Source organism: Lates calcarifer, linkage group LG9 (assembly GCF_001640805.2).
Source record: "Lates calcarifer isolate ASB-BC8 linkage group LG9, TLL_Latcal_v3, whole genome shotgun sequence".
NCBI classification, from domain to species: Eukaryota; Metazoa; Chordata; class Actinopteri; family Centropomidae; genus Lates; species Lates calcarifer.
In genome coordinates, this window is record NC_066841.1 from 15,060,970 (window position 1) to 15,084,815 (window position 23,846).

The 23,846-nt window shown below is 41.5% G+C and overlaps 1 protein-coding gene across 1 annotated transcript; it reads left to right on the forward strand.

Moving 5' to 3' along the window:
• Window positions 1–1,501: 1,501 nt before the first annotated feature.
• LOC108874107 (calmodulin-regulated spectrin-associated protein 1-B-like) lies at window positions 1,502–22,979 on the forward strand. The gene is given in 21 exon segments (XM_018662511.2): window positions 1,502–1,868; window positions 2,443–2,630; window positions 9,497–9,759; window positions 12,072–12,233; window positions 12,314–12,394; window positions 13,595–13,627; window positions 14,888–15,029; window positions 15,183–15,322; window positions 15,452–15,548; window positions 15,647–15,773; window positions 16,160–16,245; window positions 16,627–16,711; window positions 16,847–17,825; window positions 17,828–19,213; window positions 19,342–19,478; window positions 19,614–19,822; window positions 19,998–20,060; window positions 20,351–20,438; window positions 20,538–20,659; window positions 21,104–21,222; window positions 21,314–22,979. Coding segments are annotated over 20 exon segments (4,797 nt in total). The 5' UTR covers window positions 1,502–1,868; window position 2,443; the 3' UTR covers window positions 21,605–22,979.
• The last annotated feature ends 867 nt before the right edge of the window (window positions 22,980–23,846 follow it).

Consider the following 23,846-nt stretch of genomic DNA (forward strand, 5'->3'; position numbering starts at 1 on the left):
TTGGGATCTTGACATGAATATGAAAAACCTCTTAATACACAGCTGAAATTTGTCTTAAATTTATTCAGAGCAACCCTCTCTATCACACTGAGAAAACCAAGGTCCCTTTGTTGCCTCTTGACAGATGGCATTTGAGCCACTTGTCATATGTCTGTATGAACCTCTTGCTGAGAGCACAGACACATCACATGAATCTCAGATGGAAGTGCTGTGTAACTAGAATAAATAACAATTGGAGCAGTGACCAGTGACATCACTAAGAATTCATTTTATTTATCTTGTGCGACAGATTATGTATATTGCTTTGCAGTTAACTTTGTATTCAGTCAAAAAATAGTGAAAAATTAAAACCCCTATGATTTCCTGGCAAAAGAGGTCCTTGGTAGAGACAGGACCTTTAAGGGCTTCAGACATCCCAGCACAAGGATTTGAGGAGGCTCTCCATACCTCCAACACAGAAACAGCATTCTCTTTTTTAAAACAATACCTCTGTTAATTATTTATTGATCTGCATCAAAGCTGCAGTCTTCAGTGGACCACTGTCTGTGGTGTTGGCCACAAGACTCTGCAGAGGTGTTTTCAGTACTCTAGTCTGTGGTAGATAGCATACAACATCTGTATGTAGAGAGAGGATTTAGTGGTGTGTGCAAATCTGCAACAGAAACCCTGTTTTACAAACAGACTGTGTGGAGTTTGACAGATGTAGGTGTTTACCAGGCAGAGTCTCTAACAAAGTGGAACATAGCTCTCGGTGCATTACTCAAGTAGAGGACAATTTTGAAGTACCTGCACTTTTTTGAATAGTTCCACTATAAGCCACTTCTACACTACATCTTCCTTTCTTGCAGTTAATTTACAGATTAATATATTTACATACCAAACATACTTATACATCCTGAAAAAAAACAGTACGATATAATATGTGCAATACATTGTCACAGAACAACAGTGTTAAATCTTAAAAACAGTACTGTGCTTTTACCTCCATTATATTTACATGAAAACATTAGATACCAGTCACTTTACAAATTGATTTTACACACAAAACATATATATTTATGTGGTTTTAATACATTTTTATGGTGACACATATACAGAATGGGCCTGGATCAAATATTACAGCATTTACTGTCTCAACACACTTTGTTTAAACTTTTGCTTAAGTGATAGGCTGTTTCTATACAGGTGCTTTTACTTGAGGATCTGAATGAGTACTCCTTTTGCTAGTGGTTGCAGTATGGGAAATGCAGTCTCTATCCAGGGTCTTTGGAGTCATATTAAAGACTGAAAATGAGGATATGTTGCCCTCTCCTGCTTTGACTTTTTCTGTCTCTATCTGTCTCTGGTGTTGAACCTCCCAGCTAACTGCAGCAATACAATATTGCAGAGCCAGTGTTTACAGCACCACACAGTCAGTCATATCAATCCCAGTGCTCTCTCTGCACAAATCTACAGCGCCCTCATCAGGTGAACAGGTGTATTACAGTCGGAGCACATTGAAGATAACACTCGTCCCCATAGAGACAGGCTCCTACAACAGCAGAGCTGCCCGTTAGACCAGCCAGTCCTCTCTCAGAGGCGATGACAGCCTCAGGATGAAACACCCGGCCTTTGGATATAAATAATTTCCTCGAAAACGGCTTTTCTGGATGGTTGCCAGTCGGATATTTTTATTATTGGATTAACGACCATCAGCCGCCAGCCGCAGCTTTATCCTGAGAGGCCGGAGATTTGTGTCGCTGGGCAGGGAGGAGTCCTCTTGTTATTTCACCGTCAGCTGAAGCCAGGCGAGCATGTCGGCGTTTTAACAGCACATTCATCTCTAACGTGACGTACGTGAGGAGAGAGGACTCAATGCGCTCTTAGAGGTGAGTCTTTGTTGCGTTTATCGGCTTTAATTTCGAGCTGTGTATGCGCAGTTCAACAAGCTAACCTATATCTTAAACGGTGAACCTAACGGTGCTAGGTTAATGTCAGGTCATTCATTGGTCTCCCTGTCCAGCCTCAACTGGACCGAGCCAGAAAAGAACTAACAGCCGCTAGCTTAACAAACACGGACATTATTCTTGATTTATAGTAGCTAGCAAACCTAAGGAGCTCTCATTTATGTAGAAAGGAGCAGCTTTTTCTTTCTTTCCAACGTAACATATCACCAGCTGATGTGATGAGCTGAAACCGTATGCAAATAACTCGTACGTGGGTGGGATTTATGAGTGTAAATATACATACATATGGTAATAGAACATGAATCATGACTGACAGTCGAGACACCTACAGCACCAAGCAGGTTAGTCAAGGTGAGTCCATGTCAAGTGTTTTCTATTTTCCCCAGAGCAGGAGCTGTCAGTGAGCCAGGCCCTGCTTGTTGTCTCTTTATGTCGATGATGTAATGCAGTCAGTCGGCTGGGACTGGTAATAATGTATCTGTGTGTCTTCGTGCAGGATGGATGTGGAGGTGAGTGCTGGCAGGGACGGCACCTGGAGGAGAGCAGATGATGATGATGATGATGCAGGACGAGGTGGAGGAGGTGGCATGGAGGCTCAGGTTGTACCACTGGAGCTCTACGACTCTGCAAGAGCCAAAATAGACGCAAATCTCCGCTGGTTGTTTGCCAAAGCCTATGGTATAGGTAAGGCTTCCCTCGCACCGTTGATACTTTGAACGGTGTCTTTTTCTCTCTCATGACTGCTGTGTGGTGTGTTTTTATTGGCTTTATTTCATTTAATGGAGCAACTTCTTACTGTGCATGAACTGAACTATATCAGCAGCTGCACATGTTAGAGCCAGATGATATTTATGCAGTCTAGGCCCTGTACTGTAGATGCATGAACAGTGAAATAGACAGAATGAGCATGAGAAATGGGGCAGAAATGGGAATATGACATGAAATAAACCGCAATCGTTGTGATAATAATTGCAGTCAGCTGGCAGAAAATTCATCACCAAGTATTTGAGTTCACAATTTATCATTTAAGTCACTTATCAACCAGAAATGCCAAATATTACCTGCGTACAAGTTTCCCAGAGAGGAGGATTTGCTGCTTTTCTTTGTTGTATGTGATAGAAAGGTGAATATTTTTGAGTTTAGGACTGTTTTCTAAAGAAATAAGTAAAGAAAGTAGTCAGCAGCAGTTTGAGTGATAGTGAAAATAATCATCAGCAGCTGTATAGTAGAGTGGCAGTGTTAGTAGCTGAAATGTTTTAGTCTTATCTGTGGTTTCTGTAAGCTACCCATATCTTTGCACATCTTGCCTAAGGATCAGTTTAGTCAGCAGAGGACTACCCTCCCAACAAACACACTCATTAAATATATTAAATTTGCTCTTCTCTCATAAAAGTTAACAAGAGAGTATGTAGTGGTCTTTCTTTTAAGAAGAGATGACCCACCTCCACTAAAAGACACTGCATTAAACCCTGCTATCAACATCAGTTTGGTATCACTGAAAGAATGGCAATAGATGATGCAGTCAAATGCATTTAATGCAACTATGCATACAGGGATATTGAAATAGTGTGGTCATTATATCAGTACTCGATCCAAAAAGACACTAAGTACACACTGCATCTACACTTCCAGTTCTCACTTAATGTGTCGACAACTTTCCTGTTTACAATAGATTTATAGGCTGTCTCATTCAATGTCATCTGCTTCGTTTACTGGTCCTTTTCATTGATAAAAATGTAAACAAAGTTCCAGAGGAAAAGATATCATACCATTATCAGCAGAGCAGTAGTCCAGAGCTTTGTGTTTATGAATGAGGACTCAGGCCAACATCTCTTCCTGATCAGTCTTTTATACACAGGTCACTAGCCTTGCCAGCTCTGATGAGCTTTACTAAAACATTAAAAATGATTGCTCTACATTGCCAGGCTGTAAGTAAATGTCTGGAAATTACCCCTTGAATGTGGGTTTTTGTGTCACCCACTGACTGCTCTCTGGGGAGTGTGAGCAGGAGGTGAGCTGTGCTGTTCATGCAGGCCTGCAAGTCTCTGTGATTTTATTATCAGTACAACAATAAGACATTTGGAGCCAGACACAGAGAGACAGTCATTCGGTAAAGGAAAATTCTTTGTCATCATATCCATTTTACGAGCCAGACTTACTGTAGTTTGAGTGTTTCCTTCCCTGCAGTGCTATCTCCTGTGTTGCAGGCGATGACTCAGTAAATTTACTCAGAGATGGGAACAAACCCCTAAAATCCACAGCGTGTAATGTGTGGTGAGGAAAACAGCAGTTGAGCTGGGAGATAAAAATGAAAATAGATATGAGATAAAACTTTCCTAAATTTGAAAAATCTGACATCCACAACCAGTCTTGCACCATATCAGCATGACTGATATCACATTCATCTCTCAGCAACTGCAGCATTTTTATACTTAGCACCAGTGCTGTACATATCCTGAGCTCTCTCTTGGTGGTTAAAGCTTTATCTCTCTGTTACCCAACACTGTGTTGTTCCAGGGCAGAGATCAGATGCCCATAATAAACACCAAACCACTACCTTTTCCTCTGTCAAGCTTCCTGCTTTGCTTAATTTGATTGGCTCCTCCTGGCATTAGTGTGCCAGGGACATTAGGGAGCCCTGTGTACAAGAAACTATCTTAACTTCTTTTTTACCCAGACTGGACAGTGCCAATGTCATGTGATATATGGTAATTTTCACAGGAAGTTTTGCACATTCTAACTGTAGCTTAGCTTTCTTTATTAAAGCAGGTTCCAGTTCAGATACAATGAGCTGTTAACTCTGCAGATTTTCACCTAAAGGTCTGTTGTCTCTCTCTGCACTGAATAAAATGAACAGTCATTCAATCCTTACTGTTTCACACTCCTCCTGTTTATTCACAGTCTAATATTTAGCCTGATTTCCTTTGGTGGTGCGGCCGATGAGAGTCAGACTTTTTGCCTGCCGAGCCTAATGTTGTACTAAACTGTAACTTGCAGTTATTTTCAGTAAAAAAAAAAAAAGAAAGAAAGGAAAAAAAAGTGAAAAATGCTCATCACGGTGATACCCTCATGTTGCTTCTTTTGTACAACCAACAGTCCAAAACCCAAAGAGATTTAGTTTAAGATCAAACAGGAAGAAGCAGCAAATCCTTACATTAAAGAAGCTGGAACTAGGACATTTTTCTTGAAAAATGGCTTCAATGATTAAGTGTTTGCCAAGATAGTACTGTTTCAGCTGTAATGTTGTGATTCCCTGATATTATGCATTTTTTTAGGTTACAGTATCTCCTCATTGCAACTCAGTAGGGATGCACAAAACCAAATGGGACTGCAATGATTAGTATTGTGACTTGTTAGATTATTTTTGCAATGAACTGCCACCACACCATGGTGACACTCCCATATTGCGTGTGTGGTCCACAACCACAAGATATTCAGACAAAGAAAACAAGAAAATCCTCCAGTCTGACAAACTACAACTACTACTACTACAACTTTCTATTTTTGCTTGACTGAAACAATTAATTTGTCATCAAACTATTGGTGGACTTATTGTCTGTCAGATGAATAATGGACTAATAATCAAGAGTATCTGCTGATACCCTATCTGGTCCATCTTTTTCTGATATTTAAAACCTGTGTACTTCACTGCAAAGAACTTACTGGAATTTTATGTGAGGCCAGGGATTTCAAAATGACTCGCTGGCCCACCATGATTAAATCAATGTAACTGATAGCGGAAACACTGAATTTTATTATGACAGTGACAAATAAAACTGCATTTCTTGGCCGATACCAGTTCCACTAAATGAGGCTGGTATGGACGCAGATACATATCCAGTGTATTGGACTGGTGCATCACTATGAGGTTTTGCTCTCTCTCATCTTACTGATTAATGCTGGCTTACTCTGTGTTAATATCACAGTGATGCAGTGCCAAAGCAGATATGTAATTTAGGTTTGGGCAGAAACTAAATATTTAGATAAACAGGCTGTGATACTGTAGAACAAATAACTGTCTGCAGCTTCTGAATATATTATAGTTAAAACAGTATCTCACGTTGAAGTACAATGTGTCTGTCCTGGTCAGTTATTGTTGTGTGGAGGTCAGAAGAACATAAACACTCTTATTAGATTAGAGTCCAAACCAACCGACACAGCAGCACTGCAGTGCTGGGAGGACTGTGTTGTCTGTGTGTGCTGGTGTGAAAGTCAGCACAGCTAGTCACATGTTTAAGTGTTTAATGGGATTGGACCTGAAGGCCTCAGTCTTTGTTCAACACAGCTTTGTTTGTTTAGACTCATGACAGTTTTACTAATGGCCACTGGGGAAGCATTGAAAAGTTTTCTAAATGTTATTACTAGAACCCAAGAGCATTGACCTTTTCTTGATTATTGAATTTGAAACATATAAACAACAAATAATAGTTTTAGATTATGAAATATGCCTTTGATGAAGAGCAGACTGTGAAAGTGTGTAGAGTTCTTAAATCATGAAGCAGTTTTTCTTTGGGTTTTTGATACAACTTGACAGTTTTGTTTTTTTCTGCATTTTCTTGTTGCAAACACAGGTTTTTATGAACGTGACTAAACAATTTCTTTTATCAGTTTTATGCAGTTGAAAAATAAACTTGTCAGTGTTCTCAGGTGGACACACTATTAAATGGAGACACTGTTTCTAAACTATCTCAACCATATCTTCAGAAATTCTGTACTGCAGTGTCCTGTTACTTTTAGTATACAGCAGTACAGACAGATCTGCGATTAGCTTATATTGACTATAATTATATTGTGGGATATGAACAATACAGTAATTGCAATAATTGCAGATGTCCTCAAAATAGATGATAAGAGTGAAAACATTTTGTCTGAAAATAAAATATTTCTCTGCTTGATGTATGGCATATACCAGCCTTTTATTTTTTTCTGCAGGGTCAGACTTCCAAATGTCTCTACAGGGTGCATCAGCTTAAAGGCTGTGTTTTCCCAACATACTTTCTCCTGGAAGATTCTCCTTTAAGCCTTCTTATTGGAGAGAACAGTCATGTCTTTGCCCTGCAGAGCCCAGAGTCTGACAGCCCTGCCCTCACTGTCAGCAAGATCTCTGCTGATCAATCTGACCTTGTGTCTAAAATAATAGGAACAAAGGCTTTCCCTGCACCCCCTCCTCTTGATTTCCCACATGCACATTAGGGTGGGCTTTAACACTTGGATCAGGTGGATAATAAATATCTAAGGAGTATTAGCAGCTGGGATTAGAGAGGAGCTTTCTCCAGTACCCCCCCTTTCTCCAGTTCTCCACGCCACCTCCTGGTGTCAGGGACCGTAAAACGATCCAGTGAGCAGGCCTTGGTGATGAGATGGGACAGCAACCCAGCCCCCACCTCCGGCCATGCTGGCACTCCCCGTTGCTGTCTCCATGGCAACCGGGGAGGATGAGAGGGCATTCTGGGACAGCTGAGGCTGAGGAGGTAGCAGGCAGAGGAGAGGTGTGTTTTGGAAAGGGGCTGGGGGAGGACTTGAGAGATTTGCTTTTGTTGAGAGAAACACAAATGAGGCAGATGAAGACAGAAGTGGAGGGGGTGCATAAGAAATATTTTCTCACATGATGGGGGATTCTTATGCATATATGCCACCATCACACAGCAGCAGGGTGTGAGATACATACTCTGGGTAGACAGTGCAGAACAAGCAGTCTGTTGTGAAAGACACAGCTGAGGTTATCACAGTGTGCGTGCTGTAGTCCTAATATGAACCTGCTGTGTGTTTGTGTGTGTGTGTGTCGGTTTATCGCAGTCAGCATGGCCTCTAATGTGACTGAAAATGAGAAAAGATGTTATGGTTTACTCTGCTTCAGTGCTTTCAGGGTGATATTGGTGTTGGTGCAAGTATCATTACTTAGTTCCCTTTTGATGCCTTTTATTATCATTTAAAATATATCAACACAGCTTTGCATCAGTGACAGATGATCAGACAGGGACTAAACTATTCAATAAACCACTTGTTAATGTATACAAAATAAACATTATGATTTTTCAGTGCATTATAAGACAGTTGTTATGGTGGTTCAGGAAGCAACTCAGCACAATCTAATGCGTGTTTACAACGGTTTGGCTGCCTATGAGGCTTGCCCTATTGACAAAAGAATAGTTTGACATTTTGGGAACAATGCTTATTCACTCTCTGCTGAGTGTTAGATCAGAAGATCGATACCACTCTCATAGCTATGCATTAAGTAAGGAGCTACAGCTAGGAGGTGTTTAGCTTAGCTTAGCATAGCATAAAGACTTGAAACAGGTGAAAACAGTTGGTCCTGGATCTGTCCAGGAAAAGCAGCACCCAAAGTCTCACTAATTAACATGTTAATTAGTTGTTGGTTTAAACTGCTTCTTTGTCCTGATTTTCAATAGTTTTATCAACACTGTGAGGTTGCTAGGAAGCTAGTGGAGGCTCCAGGAATTCACTGCACAGAACTACAGCTTTACTTTTTACTCTGTTTTTATAAACAACATGTATGGCATGTTAATTATTGAACTTAAGAGATGCAAGTAGCTAAATTTGGTTACCTTTGGACAGAACCAGCTTAGCTGTCTCACCCTTGTTTCCAGTCTCTAACTGTCTCCTGGATCTAGCTTAATATTTAATGAACAGATATGAAAGTGGTATCAATCTTCTCATCTTACTCTTAGCAAGACAGTGAATAAGCATATGCCCCAAAATGACAAACTACTCCTTTAAGGCATGTTGTCTAAGAGGGCATGCTCCTATAACACTACAACTTATCTGGAAAGTGAAATGTTAGCATAACGGCCAGGTGCGATAGACAGAAGTACTAAAATAAGACCCATGTTGTAGAATGAGATGAGCCCTCCTTTTACTGAAAGATTTTTTGTCAAATACTTCATTTTGGTGATCATTTATAATAATCAGATATAATCTTGAACCCCATTTTGATTTCAGTTTATTCTTTTGTTTCTCATCATATGCATAAACATACCACTTACTAACTCTATCATCCAACAGTCTCTCTATTTCCTCCTATCTAAATCTACCCAGAAAGTGCTGGAAGCTAAATTTCGTGAGTGCTTGAGGCCTTAACTCTGGATTAACATGTCCAACTCTTACAAAAATAGTCACCCGATGTCTGTATCCACGAGCAGGAAAACACCAGGCTGGCTGGGACAACACCATCAGCTTAAGTATCGCCACTAAGTCCTGTTAGCTCACTGGCTTTAAGTCTCTGGTCCACCTATCAGCCTTCAGGGTTACTACCTGGCACACTGTTTAACCATTGACTTTGTCTCAGTGCTCTGCTCTTTGCACCGGTTTCTTCTTAGACAGTCTAATACTTTGAAAGTCTGTGTCCTGGGTGCTTCTGTGTTACGTAACATGGCAAAGTATTAGACATGTGTGTGCAAAAATAGTTGCATGTGTGATTTGTGGCTTAATGCAACAAATCACACATGCACCTAACACATGCACCTAGAACCTAGAAATAAAGTAGGCTTTATTTGACCAAAACGTGTGTTTATCATCATTCCTTTTCCCAGACAATATCCCTGCAGACCTGCGAGACCCCTTCTACACTGACCAGTATGAGCAGGAACACATCAAGCCCCCCATCATCCGCCTGCTGCTGTCTGGAGAGCTCTACTGCCGGGTGTGTGGGCTCATCCTGCATGCTGAGCAGGCTGCCTTGCTCCAGAGCCACCAGTCTGTCATCCAGGCCCTGTCCAGGAAAGGCATCTATGTCCTGGAGACGGACAATACACCTGTTTCTGATCTGGACCTCAGCTCGACTCCCATAAAGATGGTGGGTATCATTACCTTTTTGTTTAGTTATATACCAACATTGCCAAGTGATACTGTACTGCATCTGCATTTCCGTTTCTAACCTTTATTTATCTAGGGACATTTTGCTGAGAGCAGTACTCTCATTTTTCACTCTCACACAGTTTTACACATTCATACCTGAAATCTGCTAGGACAAACACTGTGACCCACTGGCTGCTGAGCAGCTCCACTGGAGCATTTGTAGGTAAAAGGTGTTGCTCAAAGGCACCTGCTAATAAGGGAGGGGGAAGTGCTGCTCTTTCACATTCCCCACCAAGATTTATCTTTATCATCTGAGGATTTAACCAGCAACCCTCTGGCTACCACTACTCACTTCCTGTTTGGACAGCTTCAAGTAGCAATTCAGAAAGTTAGCATCAGTGGAACTAACTGACACAACTGAGATATCTTCTGGTAGTATAGGTTTAAGGACCCCAATTTATTTTACCACAAGTTTAGTCTACTCTGAGATACTCTGAGACAACAGCTGTAATCAGTTGGCTACTGACTTAAAATAACAGGTCACTGCCTGCTTCTCTGTACACTTCCATTAAAGCAGTTGCTTTTATGTCATACATGTTTTCATGCTTTCCCCCTATTCAAACTAATTGTGTTCTCAAAATTGTCTGTGGTTTTTAAAAGCCTTCGTGATTTCCTATCTGGTTAGCAAACATTGTACCAAGAATAATAAATGCTAAATTGTTTTTAGCCATTTTGAATCTTAAAAGCCCAAACTGTTGGTCTAGCTGTTATTCTGAGAAGTTATAGAAATAAATAAGGCATTTAGAGAGTTTATTTTCTCTTGTTTCATTTCTAGGCTATGGTATTGCAGTTCTAATCATGGGTTTCAAGCTAGTGTTTGCATTGATGAAGTCAAACATAGGAGAATGAAAAGTGGCCTCACAGTAGCCTACACTGTAGTTGCTGCACTAACTACTGTTTTCATATTAACAATGGATCAGATCAGGTGTTTCTTGCAAAGAGGAACCTCACAGATTTTCATCACGTGACTGTAGTTTCCCCTCAGATCTAAAAGAGCTTTTCAGTGTGTCTTCATTCGTTGTTTTGGTTTTCTGGTCGTAATTTTTGCACTTTTTTAACTCTTTGGTTGCTCACTGCTCTCATCAAACCCATTTCCAGATGTAGGAGGTTGTTTTCAGTGAAAAAGAGATAAATGGAGAGTGAATATTGGACTTTGACACACCAGGTGATCTTACACAATACTGATGCTGATGTGGCTGTTTAAGATGGTAATATGTTAGTGTTGTGAGAATTAGTAGGTAATAAGTTAGTCACAAAATACAAGACTTTTTCACTTTTCTATAAATTAGAGGACATTATCTGCAGTAGTATAACCTAGCGATCTGGCAAACTACGCTCGCCATCTGGTTACAGGCTAATGTGACTTTGCTTTCCAGAGCCAAATGTTAGAGTGTTGGAATAAATAATGCACCAGTGGATGAGACTGTTTTGCAGGTTTTAGAGTGTATAACTAAAATATTCATGAAGGAAAATGAACCTAAGGCTCAGCATTTTTGATATGAATATGAACCCACAGATATTAGTCATATCCTACAGGTGTGAAAAGACAAAAAGGCAACAAGCATGGCTGAGAAATGGTGGTTCATGCTGTGTTCATCTGAGATATAAAAGTGTCAATATATGAATGTAATCTTTGCTCCTGGCTACACAGATTCATATTAAGCTCAAGTGGAGACACTGAAGAGACTCTGAGACCAGATTTTTTGACACCTATTAATCTAAATCTAAACTAATCTTTGAAGTGTTTGCAAATGAGTTGTTGGAATGCCAGTGATGTCCATTCATTTCCATTATAATGAAAATACCTTTATAAGTAAAAATAAATTGCCTGACACGTTTTGACAGTGAAACACTCTTTTCATTGCACAGCTTACCTTTGGCCTTTTTGAAGCAATGAAAAACAGTGTGTGCGTCATGTAATAATGACAGCGATTGTCTCGTGAGTAGGCTGGGAAGGATTTTGCCATTAGACCTCTGCATGTTACAGTCTAGAAGTTCTGCCCTGTTTCCATGGCAACTTGGTGTACTACATTAATAATGCAGTACAGTCATTTCATGCAACATAATCCACTGTATGTTACAAACAGACCTGTGATACTTCTACAGATTTACACATTAGAGGACTTCTTAATGAAGAAGTTGGTTATTATGACATGGAGCTAGAAATGTAATTCAATTTTGATGTAATCGCTTGCCAAATCCATTTCTGTTGTTTCATTCAAAGATAACTCAAAATCTGTATTCTTCCAGAGCTCCCACATCCACCTCATTGATGCCCTGATGATGGCCTATACAGTGGAGATGATCAACATAGAGAAGGTTGTGTCCAGTGTCAAGCGCTTTTCGAACTTCAGTGCCTCCAAGGAGCTGCCTTTTGACCTGGAAGACGCAATGGTCTTTTGGATCAACAAGGTGAGACCCAAACATTGGTGTTAATGTTTGGATTTATTTGCTCCTTTTCTTGTTGACTCACAGTATCTTTGCCACTTCAGGTGAACATAAAGATGAGGGAGATCACGGAAAAAGAGCTGAAAATGAAGCAACATTTGCTGGAGTCATCCAGTCACCAGAAGGTAACACCCTGTGTGTCTCTTTGTTTGACTCCCTCGTCTCTTGCTCTCGTTGTCGGTCGCTTTGTCTCTTTCCCTCACTGTTTAAGAAAAAGCTTCCTCTTTGTTGAATAGTCTCTTTCTTTAGTAACTGTTGTGGCCTTTGTCTGTTGTTTTTCTCGCTGTTTTATACACATGCATCTTGTAGATGTGTAGGTTTTGTCATCAGATCTTGCTTACATTCTGATCTGATGAGCACCTCACATCACCTTCTGATCACAGATTCAAAAACATTTCAAGGGTGGACACCCAATATCAGGGTTTTCAAAGTCTGACACTGTGGGCAGACAAAATTAATGACAAATCAATGGATATGTATCTTTTATTTTGACTCTTTGTACCTTACTGTTTGGAACTACAGCTGCCATAATTTGGGGGCTTTGGGGGATGTGAACAGGAAGTATAATGAGGCCATGGAATCAGTTAGTTATTTGTAGGCTATAATTGGATAGATATGGATAGATATACATATCAGCAAATAGGTATCAGTAAAAGTATACCAAATTAACCCATAGCAGTTTCTGTTTGCAGTGTAGCCATGGATATGCAGGCAGCTGTCACTGGATTATTTTGATACTGACAAAAACATTAAAAATGTTGGGATTCTTATGCCAGTTCTAGAGATATAAAGAGGGCCTTTTTTCTTGATTTCTAAGTGGATTTATGGATGTTTATTTGCTATGGATTGGGTAGAATAATATCCTTGGGGAAATGTAAGTCACGTTGAATCTAAAAATATGAATATCATGTCTCTGTGTTCAGATTCCTCGCATTTTGAAAACCTCTGCACTGTGCTGACTTGGCTTGGTTCCTATCAACCAGTCAGAAAAGACGAGTGTAAGCACAGTGTCTGTCAAAGAGTTATGGAGTTGAGTCTGAAATAATGTGACAACACAAAGTGAAATTATACTCATTGGACCTTTATTTATAGTATGTACAAATACCTCTAGTTTTGTCCTCATTTGCCTCTTGCCTGTAAAACTATATATTCTTGACTCTTTCTGCCTAACCCTTTCCAGTTGTCTTTAACATCAGATCTGTCTCCATGGTAACAGGGGATAATCTGATTCCTTGTCTCTGTATCTGACCCATGACTTGTCTGCTACTCTTCCTGTTTGTGTCTTTCCCCCCAAATCCTATCCCTTCCTGCCTCTTGGATACTAGTCTCCCTCCAAATGGTACTGGAAGCTTGTACCTGTAAGTGCAACCGCTAGCAATGTCCTGAGTGAGTGTATGCGTGTCTGTTTGAGTTGTGTGTGTATGTGTCAGTGTGAGATCAGATGGCACAAAGAGGAGCCAAACCAAAAATGATAGCTAATTAGAGAGACAGCAAAAACACAGTCAGAAATACTCTTTACACTGAAGACACAGTGCCCCTCGGTGGCAAATGAAGAAACAGCAAGCTCTTAACACTTTTTTTCTCTGCACATTTGCTTTTACTTTGCATGAAACCTTTTAGTAACTCACCTCCTTCCCTTCCTCAAAACATCCACAACCTTGTGCACCTGTCCGCTCATTCAGTGACAGCTTAGCTCATTTCATTAACTTCCTCCCAATCATTTCTTTCTTCCTTCACCAGCCTGATATATTGCATGCTCTGGCCCATTGCATATTGGAGCCTGTGGAGTTCTCTCGCGTGGTAATGTACCCACCATTGAGCCTTTTCTGTATGCTTTATATCATCATGACCTTTACTGTTTTCCTTTTTTAAATCATTTATTTCATGCACCAAGTAGCAAACCCACAGTCAGACTACACAATATCAGCCTCGGGCTCATGTTCAAAAATGGACTGAGCAAGTGTACTGACAAGTAGACCAGCATGTAGGATTTTTTTTACTTACTTGTAAATATGGCAAACCAAAAGAGGAGTGATATTGTTGTCGCTGCTGGGTGTACCGGTTCAGCAAAGGAGAGGTTCATGAAGCTATGGCAACGACTCCCCTGCCTTTTGGCGTTTCTTTCTTTTTTTAGGCTTTTCCAAACACAACAGCCAGTATCACACAGGTTCAGACACTGTTGTTTATTACCTGAGGTTGGTCCCTGACACCTTCTTCATGACCAGTGCGTAGTTTGTCATGTTTCACAGCCAAATTACAACAAGGAGTTATGACTCCATAATTGCCTAATCAGACAAAAATATTGTGTAGTCTGAACTTTGTATTAATTAAATTATTATACTTGGCAGTGATTAACATCATTGCCAGTTGAGCAAATATATAAACATTATAACTGTATAAACCTGATCTGATACAGAAAAATAAATACCATCAAGATGTAGGTGTCATTTGCAGATAGCTAGTCTTTATATGTGTTAAAATAGTTATACGGAAAGTGATTTTCTATCAGAAATAATGTGAGAAATGGTGTGTTTGTGTGTGACGAGTGAGCTTGTGACTCAGTGTTTTGATCACATTTGTATGCTTTATGTAAACTTTTGCCCTCTCTTGCTGTGTAGGTGCGTTACCGCAGAGATCACCTGTCAGGTCGGACGCTTCAGCATTTCCCCCTTTTGGAGGACTTGTTGAAGGATGTGTGTGATGGCACGGCTCTTCTGGCTGTGATCCACTTCTACTGCCCAGAACTCATTAGACTGGAAGGTATGGTAATAAAATCCACTGAAGAAAGATAGTAGCTAATTGCTGCCACTCCACTGACTCTTTAAAACAACAGTCTGACATTTTGACAAACATGCTTACATCGATACCACCTAAGCTTAAAATTATTGACCATTGTTGCCTTGTTCTTTGCAGATATCTGTCTGAAGGAGGTTCCTTCTATAGCAGACAGTGTATACAACATCCAGCTACTGAAGGAGTTTTCTAATGAGTACCTGAACAAATGCTTCTACCTGAAGCCTGAGGACATGCTGTATTCTCCACCAGTGCTGAAGGTAAGTCAGAAAAAACACTTTACAACCAGAAGATACTTAAAAAAAAAAAAAAAAGACATTGACATTGACATTGAAATGACATTATCTCATCATCTGGTTGACCTTGGTCTTGATTGTTACGTCTTGCAGAGTAACGTGATGGTCTTTATTGCTGAGCTTTTCTGGTGGTTTGAGAGTGTGAAGCCAGACTTTGTACAGCCCAGGGACCTTCAGGAAATCAGAGATGGTATCAGACTCTCTACTTTCTGTCACTTATTGAATTGCTCGTAAAACTCATGTGAACTCCCATGTGATGGTTTGATATCCCCTCTGCAATCGTTACAGTGAGATTGCTGCTGCAGCCTAAAGGTTCTCGATCCCAAGTTCCCATCTCCAATGTCACAAAACGTAGTTTCCTGACAACATCAAACTCCGCTGATGTCTTGACCATGCCCCAGAGCCCTGACCTCAGGTATTGTACTGTAACTGTGTTCCCAGTAACACCACACACAGACTCTACTCTACTCTTACTCTCAACCTACAGGTGTACTAATTAATGCACTGTAGTTGTTTTTCACATTAGAGTTCTGAGATAGACCTAATGCACATTTAATTTTGTTCTTCCTATTCATTTATCCACTTGCACATTTGTCTCTCTCTGTGTAACCTGATAATTTTTACTTTAAGTGTGATACTATTAATACCTTTATACTATATTAGCATTATTTTGTATACACATTACCAGAGTAATGTTTTTTTAGAAAATCTTTCACTATTAAATAACTTTTTTTAGTTCAGCAGGTAAAATCAAGTCAACTTTAATTTTAAAACTAATACCTCTCTGTCTCTCTCTTCTAGTATTAAACCAAGCTCATCAAGCCCATCTCACTCTTTACTGCCCCTGAGACAGAGACAGCAGAAGGTCCTTGAGGAGAGCACTTCAGGTAATCTCTGGTGCAGAGTTTGGTCTGTAAAGTCACAAAGTCCTTCAAACTGAGAAAAGGGAGAGGGAAGATAGAGAGAGAGATAGGGTCTGATTGTTCTCTGGAGGTGATCTAAATGTTCCTGGTGTGTTCTTATATATATCTATATTTGAATGTCCACACCTTCCACGCTGTTAATTAAAAGATTTAACTGGAAAGTTAATGATTGTAATATTTCAGTACAATTCTTCATTTATGTCAGATTTTTTTTTTAAATCCACTTTTATATTCTGTCTAGGGAGGTCCTTCTTTGAGTTTAGCTTGTTGAAATTGTCCACCAGTTGTTGCATGTTTGAGAAGTTGTTTTTGCTAAAATGGATCATATTGTCTGTATTTCTACAGAGCTGAGAAACAGGTCCAACTCTGTGGCTCGGGCAGATGGGCAGCACCAGGGCTCAGCACTGGCCTGGCCAGAGAGGAGGCCGAGGTGAGCGGAGTGATTTCAGCCTTCACAGTCTCTGTCCTGACTACACTTACCCAGCTTCATGTAGCAGCAGATATAGTTTCTTCTATGATTCATTACACCCGTCTAAATTGTACTCCTCCTTCTGTCCCTGTCCAGGCCTTTATCCCAGCCGGTACCCTATGCCCTGCATTTTCCCATGGAGGATGATGCAGACAGTATCAGCCTCGCTCGCTCCATCAGCAAAGACAGCTTGGCCTCCAATATCATGAGCATTACCCCTAAACACATGCTGGGATCAGGTTCCCATCTGCCTCAGCACAGACTCAGTGGTCAAAGCCTGCTGAGTCACATGCGCATAGAGGATGAGGAAGAGGAAATAGAAGAGGAGGAGCTGGTTGCTGTTATCCACCCTTACGCATATTCTCAACATCGACTCGGGAGTGAAATGGAACAGGATGAGCTGGAGCTCGAGAATGCAGCCTCCACCTTAAAGGTTGCTAATTCTCGTCGGTCTCCTCGCCTTGACACGGGTCCCTTTACAGCAGACCGTCAGGCTGACAGCTACTATCTGGAGCCTTTGATGCCTGCCGTCCCTAAGCCCGCCAAAGAGAAGAGCATCAGCCTGAATAAGCAGGAGGAAAGTGGTGAGAGTCGCTGTAGAGCAGCAGGAGCTGCAAGGAAAGCAGCCACCAATGTCCCAAGCACATTTCAGAGGAAAGCCCCTGTGGCTGAGTCAAGAAGTACCTTTATGCCCATACCTGTTGCAGAATCAGTGCCTAGCTCTCTCAGGCCACCCACAGAGGGGTCGATAGGCATCTCTCCATCTGTGAATAAACAGTCCCAAGGCTTTTTCCTTCATTTGTCAGGAGAGCCAGACCAGCACAGTCCTTTCCCATCTGTGCTGGAGGTAGGGCATGACTCTGACTCAGACATTGCAGACCTTGAGGAAGACGATGAGGAGGACGATCAGATGGAGTTGACTAGAGAGGTGGTGAGAAGAGGAAAAGGAAAATATTTAGAGGAGGGGGAGGTGTGTGAATTCATAGAGGGAGAGGGGGAGTCAGCCAAGCTGAGAGAAGACTTGAAGGTGAGCGAGCGGGATGATAAGGAAGATGGCAGTGGACGCTCAAGCCCTTGCCCCAGCACCATATCCTGGGCGAGCAGCTGCAGCGCTTCAGCAGTGCCAGTGCCAGTGTCAAGATGACCAGCTTTGCAGAGAGGAAGCTCCTTAAACTTGGCCTCCGCGATGGATTTTCAAGTACCAGCAGCTCCCAGAAGACAACACCAGATGGCTCTGAGATAGCCCCTCCCTGGCAGCTGAGGAGCGACTGCACCTCTGGTTGGATAGGGAAGGAGACCAGTTCTGTATTGGGGAGTAATATAATGGGGAATCCCCCAGTAGTGCCTTCGGAGCTGCTGCAACTACACATGCAGCTAGAAGAGCAAAGACGTGCAATAGAGTATCAAAAGAAGAAGATGGAGACCCTATCAGCGCGGCAGAGACTAAAGCTGGGGAAAGCTGCGTTCTTGAACATTGTCAAGAAGGGTGGAGGGAAGAGCGACACGCTTCCTCTGCCTCTGAAACACCCACAGGAATCCTCAGAACTAACAGCTGCTGATTGGAGTAAAGTGAAGGCTCAGTCCTGCCGGGATGACTCCTGTCTTGATGCTCTGAAGGTTCAGGCGAAGGCAGGTCAACCGGAAGGAGGACAGATGAACAGAGACAACAGACTGAACACCCTGTCTCAGGACAGTGGGGCTGATCCTGGCTTTAATGAGTGTTCCCGCTCCATAGATCTACTCAATGAGGCTATTAATTCCATTCAGCAGCAGATGATGCAGCTCTCATTACAGCAAGACCTGCTGATGAAGCAGAATGTGGTCTCACCTCCAGAAGGTGTAGAGTCAGGCCCTAGCACAACCCCCAACACAACACAAACAACATCCTCTACCTCAGACTCCAGGTCTTATGCAGTCCACTTTGTAGATATTGGTGGCAGCAATTCTTTTCCCGCTCGCCGCCCTCCCAAGCTTAGCTCCAGCCAACGCAACAAAGCCACGGACAGAAAACAGAATAAAGAGAACAGCAAGTTGGCCTCAAACAAGTCTAATACTCAGTCCCCAGAGTGCACACCCTCTCCAAGTGCTGCCGGAGACCAGGAGACCTCGGCTGTTGTTGAGAGCTCCAGGCTAGAGAGAAGCATTCAGAGAAACACCACTTTCAGAATCCATGATAGCACCGGCGAAGGAAGTGGGCGCTCTCCAGACAAAGCCCAGACACAGGACCCACCAGTCATCTCCAGTACACCCGGATCTCCCTCACAGGCTACAGAATCAGAAGAGAACAAGGCTGACAACTCAGGAAAAGAGGCTGCGGGTGGAGATGAGAGTACCAGGGTCAAAGGTCAACTGATTGAGGTCGATCTGTCAGAGCTTAAGGATCCGCTGGAAGATGGCAGCGCGGATGTGACAGATTTAACAGCAGAGAGCGAGCAGAAGAACGTGTTGGGCTTCTTCTTCAAGGTAAAATTCAGATGTTTGCATTTTCACAGTGCGTCCATGTGTAACTTGCGATTTGGCGATCAAGTCTGATCAAGGTCTGAGGAGCGTAGTTACTAATTGAAAAATTGTTACTCTGCTTTATCTTTCAGGATGATGAGAAGGCGGAGGATGAAATGGCGAAACGTCGCGCTGCCTTCCTCCTCAAACAGCAGCGCAAAGCCGAAGAGGCAAGACTACGCAAACTGCAGCAAGAGGCCGAGAGCGAGCTCAAACGTGATGAGGCCAGGTGTGTTTTCTTTTCACACACTCACACACTAATTATAAGGATATTGAACTGTCTAAGGTGCGGCTGCGTGAAGGGGTATTTCCTTGTCACGCAGTGAAATTCTGCCTGTGTTAACTCTCAGTCCTTTTCTTCAAGGCGTAAGGCAGAAGAGGACCGCGTTCGCAAGGAAGAGGAGAAGGCACGACGAGAGCTGATTAAGCAGGAATACCTGCGGAGGAAGCAGGAGGCGCTGATGGAGGAGCAGGGTCTGGTCAAGCCTCGCCCACGGACTAAATCCCGCAGGAACAGGCCAAAATCACTGCACCGTGAAGAGTACAACAGCCTCTCCAAAGGATCCACCACACGTAAGAACACCTGCTTTAACAGCATATGCTTTTTTGTTGAGCACACCATGTTGTGTTGTGCTTAGAACACTGTTGTATAATCTGATAGGTTGTTTGTGAATGTGCGCATCTCCAGTTCACTTGTGTACATTCGTTGTCATGTTCTGAGTGTATACATGTGTGTGTACATATGCAGGTAATTCTCTGAAGGTGTCCATGTTGATCAAAGCCCAGGGCTCAGCAGCAGGCTGCAGGGGAGGTGAACCTTCTAACCTGCTCTGCATGATGTGATAACAGACATACACATCCCTTAAAAATAGTGGAGTCAGCTAGTTGATCACATACTGGAAAGATCAGTCTTAACAGTAGATAATTTGAACTAACATATGATCCATTTGTCATTGTGTTGCTTTGCCTTTATGCAGATTTCTGTTCTTTGTTTGAATCATTACATTATTAATTTGGGCTACTGCTTGTCAAATGGAAATGGAACAGGGCAAACAACAATGTTATTTTGTTTAATAAAGTAAAAGGTATTTTCATTTGCAGCTGATCTGAGCTGCAGTCACCGAGGATCGACGCTGTCTTTGGCGACTGAGGCAGACAGTGTCATCTCTGGAGGGGCAGAGTCAAACAGGTAAGAATTCCCATGCTGTGTGTGTGTGTAAGTCCAGAGGCGATACCCATCTTATGTACCCATGTAGTCATTTGATTGACCTATACGTTTGTCTTTCAGGGCTGGATCTGTGTGCTCTATGGAGTCGTTCCCTATGCTGAGCAGGGCATCCAGCAGGAACATGGAGAGAGACTGGGAGAACGGCTCCATAGCCTCTTCTATCACTTCAACTGAGTATAATGGTGAGCAGAAATGTGGAAAAAAACTGCATTTATCACAAACTAAAGTATTTGATTTATTCTTACTGTCACACAGAATTTATTTGTAGAAAAATTTTCAAGGCAAGGCGTAAGTACTTGCTCTTGCCACTTCCTTTAAAGAAATACTCTTCTTTGCTTTTTTGTTGAGAAGCAGATGAGAAGATTGATACCATTATCGATTGATCATTTCTGTCTAGTCAGTATGAAGCCAGAGCCATCAGTTAGCCAGTTAGCTTAGCGTTTAGCACATTTGTTTAATCCATAGACATACTGAAATGTAACAGCAACAGTTGGTGGTTTTTAAGTGGGTATGTCCTGGAACAATTTCTGGGCCTGGACTTTTGTCATTACCATGAGGCAGCCAAGCAACTATTCCTTTTAACATTTGCAGATTCTCATACATTTCTCTCTTTTTATCTGTAAAAGGTCCAAAACTCTTCAAAGAACCGAGCTCCAAGTCTAACAAGCCAATCATCATTAACGCCATTGCTCACTGCTGTCTGGCTGGAAAGGTTAACGAGGCTCAGAAGAATGTTGTTCTGGAGGTCAGCGCGACTTGATTTACTCATCATGGTGTTTAGAAGCTATGTCATGTTTTTCCATATCCAGAAACAATGCCTTGTGTCTGTTTTGCAGGAGCTGGAAAAATGTGAGTCTAATCACCTGATCATCCTCTTCCGCGACAGCGGGTGCCAGTTCCGCGCCATTTACTCTTATTCCCCGGACACCGAGGAGATCATCAAGTTCACAGGCACTGGACCGCGCTCTATCGGCCGCAAGATGATCGACAAGCTGTACAAATACAGCTCGGACCGCAAGCAGTTCACCGTCATCCCTGCCAAGAGTGTGTCGGTCAGCGTGGATGCCCTGACCATCCACAATCACCTCTGGCAGGTCAAGAGACCGGGGAGTGCACGGAGGAAGTGATAAAGAGGAGGAAGAGGAGGGAAAGAAAGATGGACACTTGTTACAGTTACTGTTGGGCAGGACCCAATAATCTTAGAGAGGATTGACATGTGAACATGTGTCTCACATGTCATGACAGAGAGGGCTTAGATGTTCTCACTGATGGAGACTGTGGAAGTGCAAGAATTTGAAACACCTGCCAGCTGAGGGCACTCTGTTTTTCTTTTTTAGCTTTTTATCCTGCATGTCACACTTTTACGTTTTAATTTGAAGGTACGTCCTACAGTGATTGGGCACTACTGATGACAGATTCTTATGTAGCAGTGAAGGGGAAATGGACCCTGGAGTTGAATACTACTGAATCTACTCAAGTGTACCACTGATAGCAAGTGCAACTACAGACAGCAGTGGTGAACAATCACTTAATAATGTCTTGTAAAGTTTGCTATTTCAGCTTGGCAAAAAAAAATTACCCTACTGCTGTGATTAATCCAGGCTCCACATACAGAGCCCCTGTTTATTCACCAGTAACCATTACTGGTCAGTGCTTTTATGACAAGGGAGCTTTGAACAGACTTTTTTTTAATGTAAGTATGGAATGGATGTTAGTGAGTGGTAATGTCCAGTCTCGTTTTCTATCCGTGTGTTTGGGGAAGTGTGTGAGTGTTTGTGTTAGGGGAAGGGGGGAGAGCTGAATGCACCGCTTGTGCATTCAGCTCTGAATGTTTACTCTCTCGATTATGCTTTAAAACTTCTGTCATGCTACAGAACAACGGAGCAAAGCAACAAAACAATATATTTTATGTTTTAGTTTGGGAGCTGCTGTTATTGTGGAAGAGAAATAATGTTTTTACAGGAGGGGAAATTGTACTAGTAATTATTGCATACAGGAGGCGCTTTTGAGACTCAGTGCATTATACCTTATCAGTAGTGCATTATATTGTATTAACTTCGTACTTGTATTCCACCACTCATATGAGCCATCTGAGATCCCTGACTGGCTCATATTGCTGAACCAAAATGAACTGAGCTATGCCACTGAGCTGTTTGCTGCTCATTAACTGCTCGCTGGATTCTGGTGAGCATAAGATTTTAATGTAGCTTCTGGCGTTCAACACTAGTAATATCCCTGAAATGACTGACTGTCAGCAGCTGGTATAATGCGGGGAGGGAAACTGCACAATACTTGATATTTGTTTGCTGCATTTGTACATTTTTGAGTAGTATTTTTTGTACATTATGTACAAGTTATGTTTACTAAAAAAACAGGCACTATTTTGAGGTTTATTCTGTCACAGGCTTTCAGAGATGTTATCAGTTTTATTTCATTGTGTTATGTTATTTATTTATTTTGAAGAAATATAATAAAATGCAACTAGGTACGTTTTCTTGCTAATGCTGTAGTGGTCTTTTGTGTGTATACAATATGTGCACCTGTTCCTTAACTATCCACTTTTCTCTCTTTGACATCTGCCTTCCTGTTCTCTTCTTTTTGTCCACATCTAACAAGTATTATTAGTAAGATGTCCTTAAAGCATCAAAAGTAAAGATACTCAATGCAGATAAATGGATTATATAGAGTTTCATAGTATAATAGATTATTATTATACATTAATGTGTAAGCAGAATTTTACTGTTGTTGAGCTTATTTGTTTATATACAGTTGGGCTGGAGCCATTCTTTTTATTATGCATTAATCCACTAATTTCTTGATTAAGCCATTGATTGATTTGTAAAACATCAAAACAGTGAGAAATAATATTATATATAAACAATATATTTCCCAAGTATCATGTTTTAGTTCCACATCCATTTTGTACATCAATCTATTTTTTATAGTAACCAGTAATGAACAGTGTCAAATATATGTAATGCAGTGAAAAGTACAGTATTTCCCCGTAAAATATATCAAAGGCAAAGTGTCATGAAATAGTTACTCAAAGTACATCAAATTTGTATATGAGCACAGTACTTAATGTAACTTCCCATGCACTGACGGAATATCAGGCTGTCAATATTGGTTGTTTTGAGTAAAACAATTAACTGTCACCTAAAGCCACTAGTTTCCATGTTACATCTTGATTATTTTAACCCATAAGGAGGTCATTGCTCCCAGCTAAGAAACAGTAGGTCCCCCCAGTAAAACCACAACTTGGTTGTTACTCGTTATTGTGTGTACAAATTAGACAAACAAAATCTAGCAATTATCTAGTTGATTCCAAGAAAATTTGCAAAAATGTGCTGCTGCCTGTTCTCTCTGTTG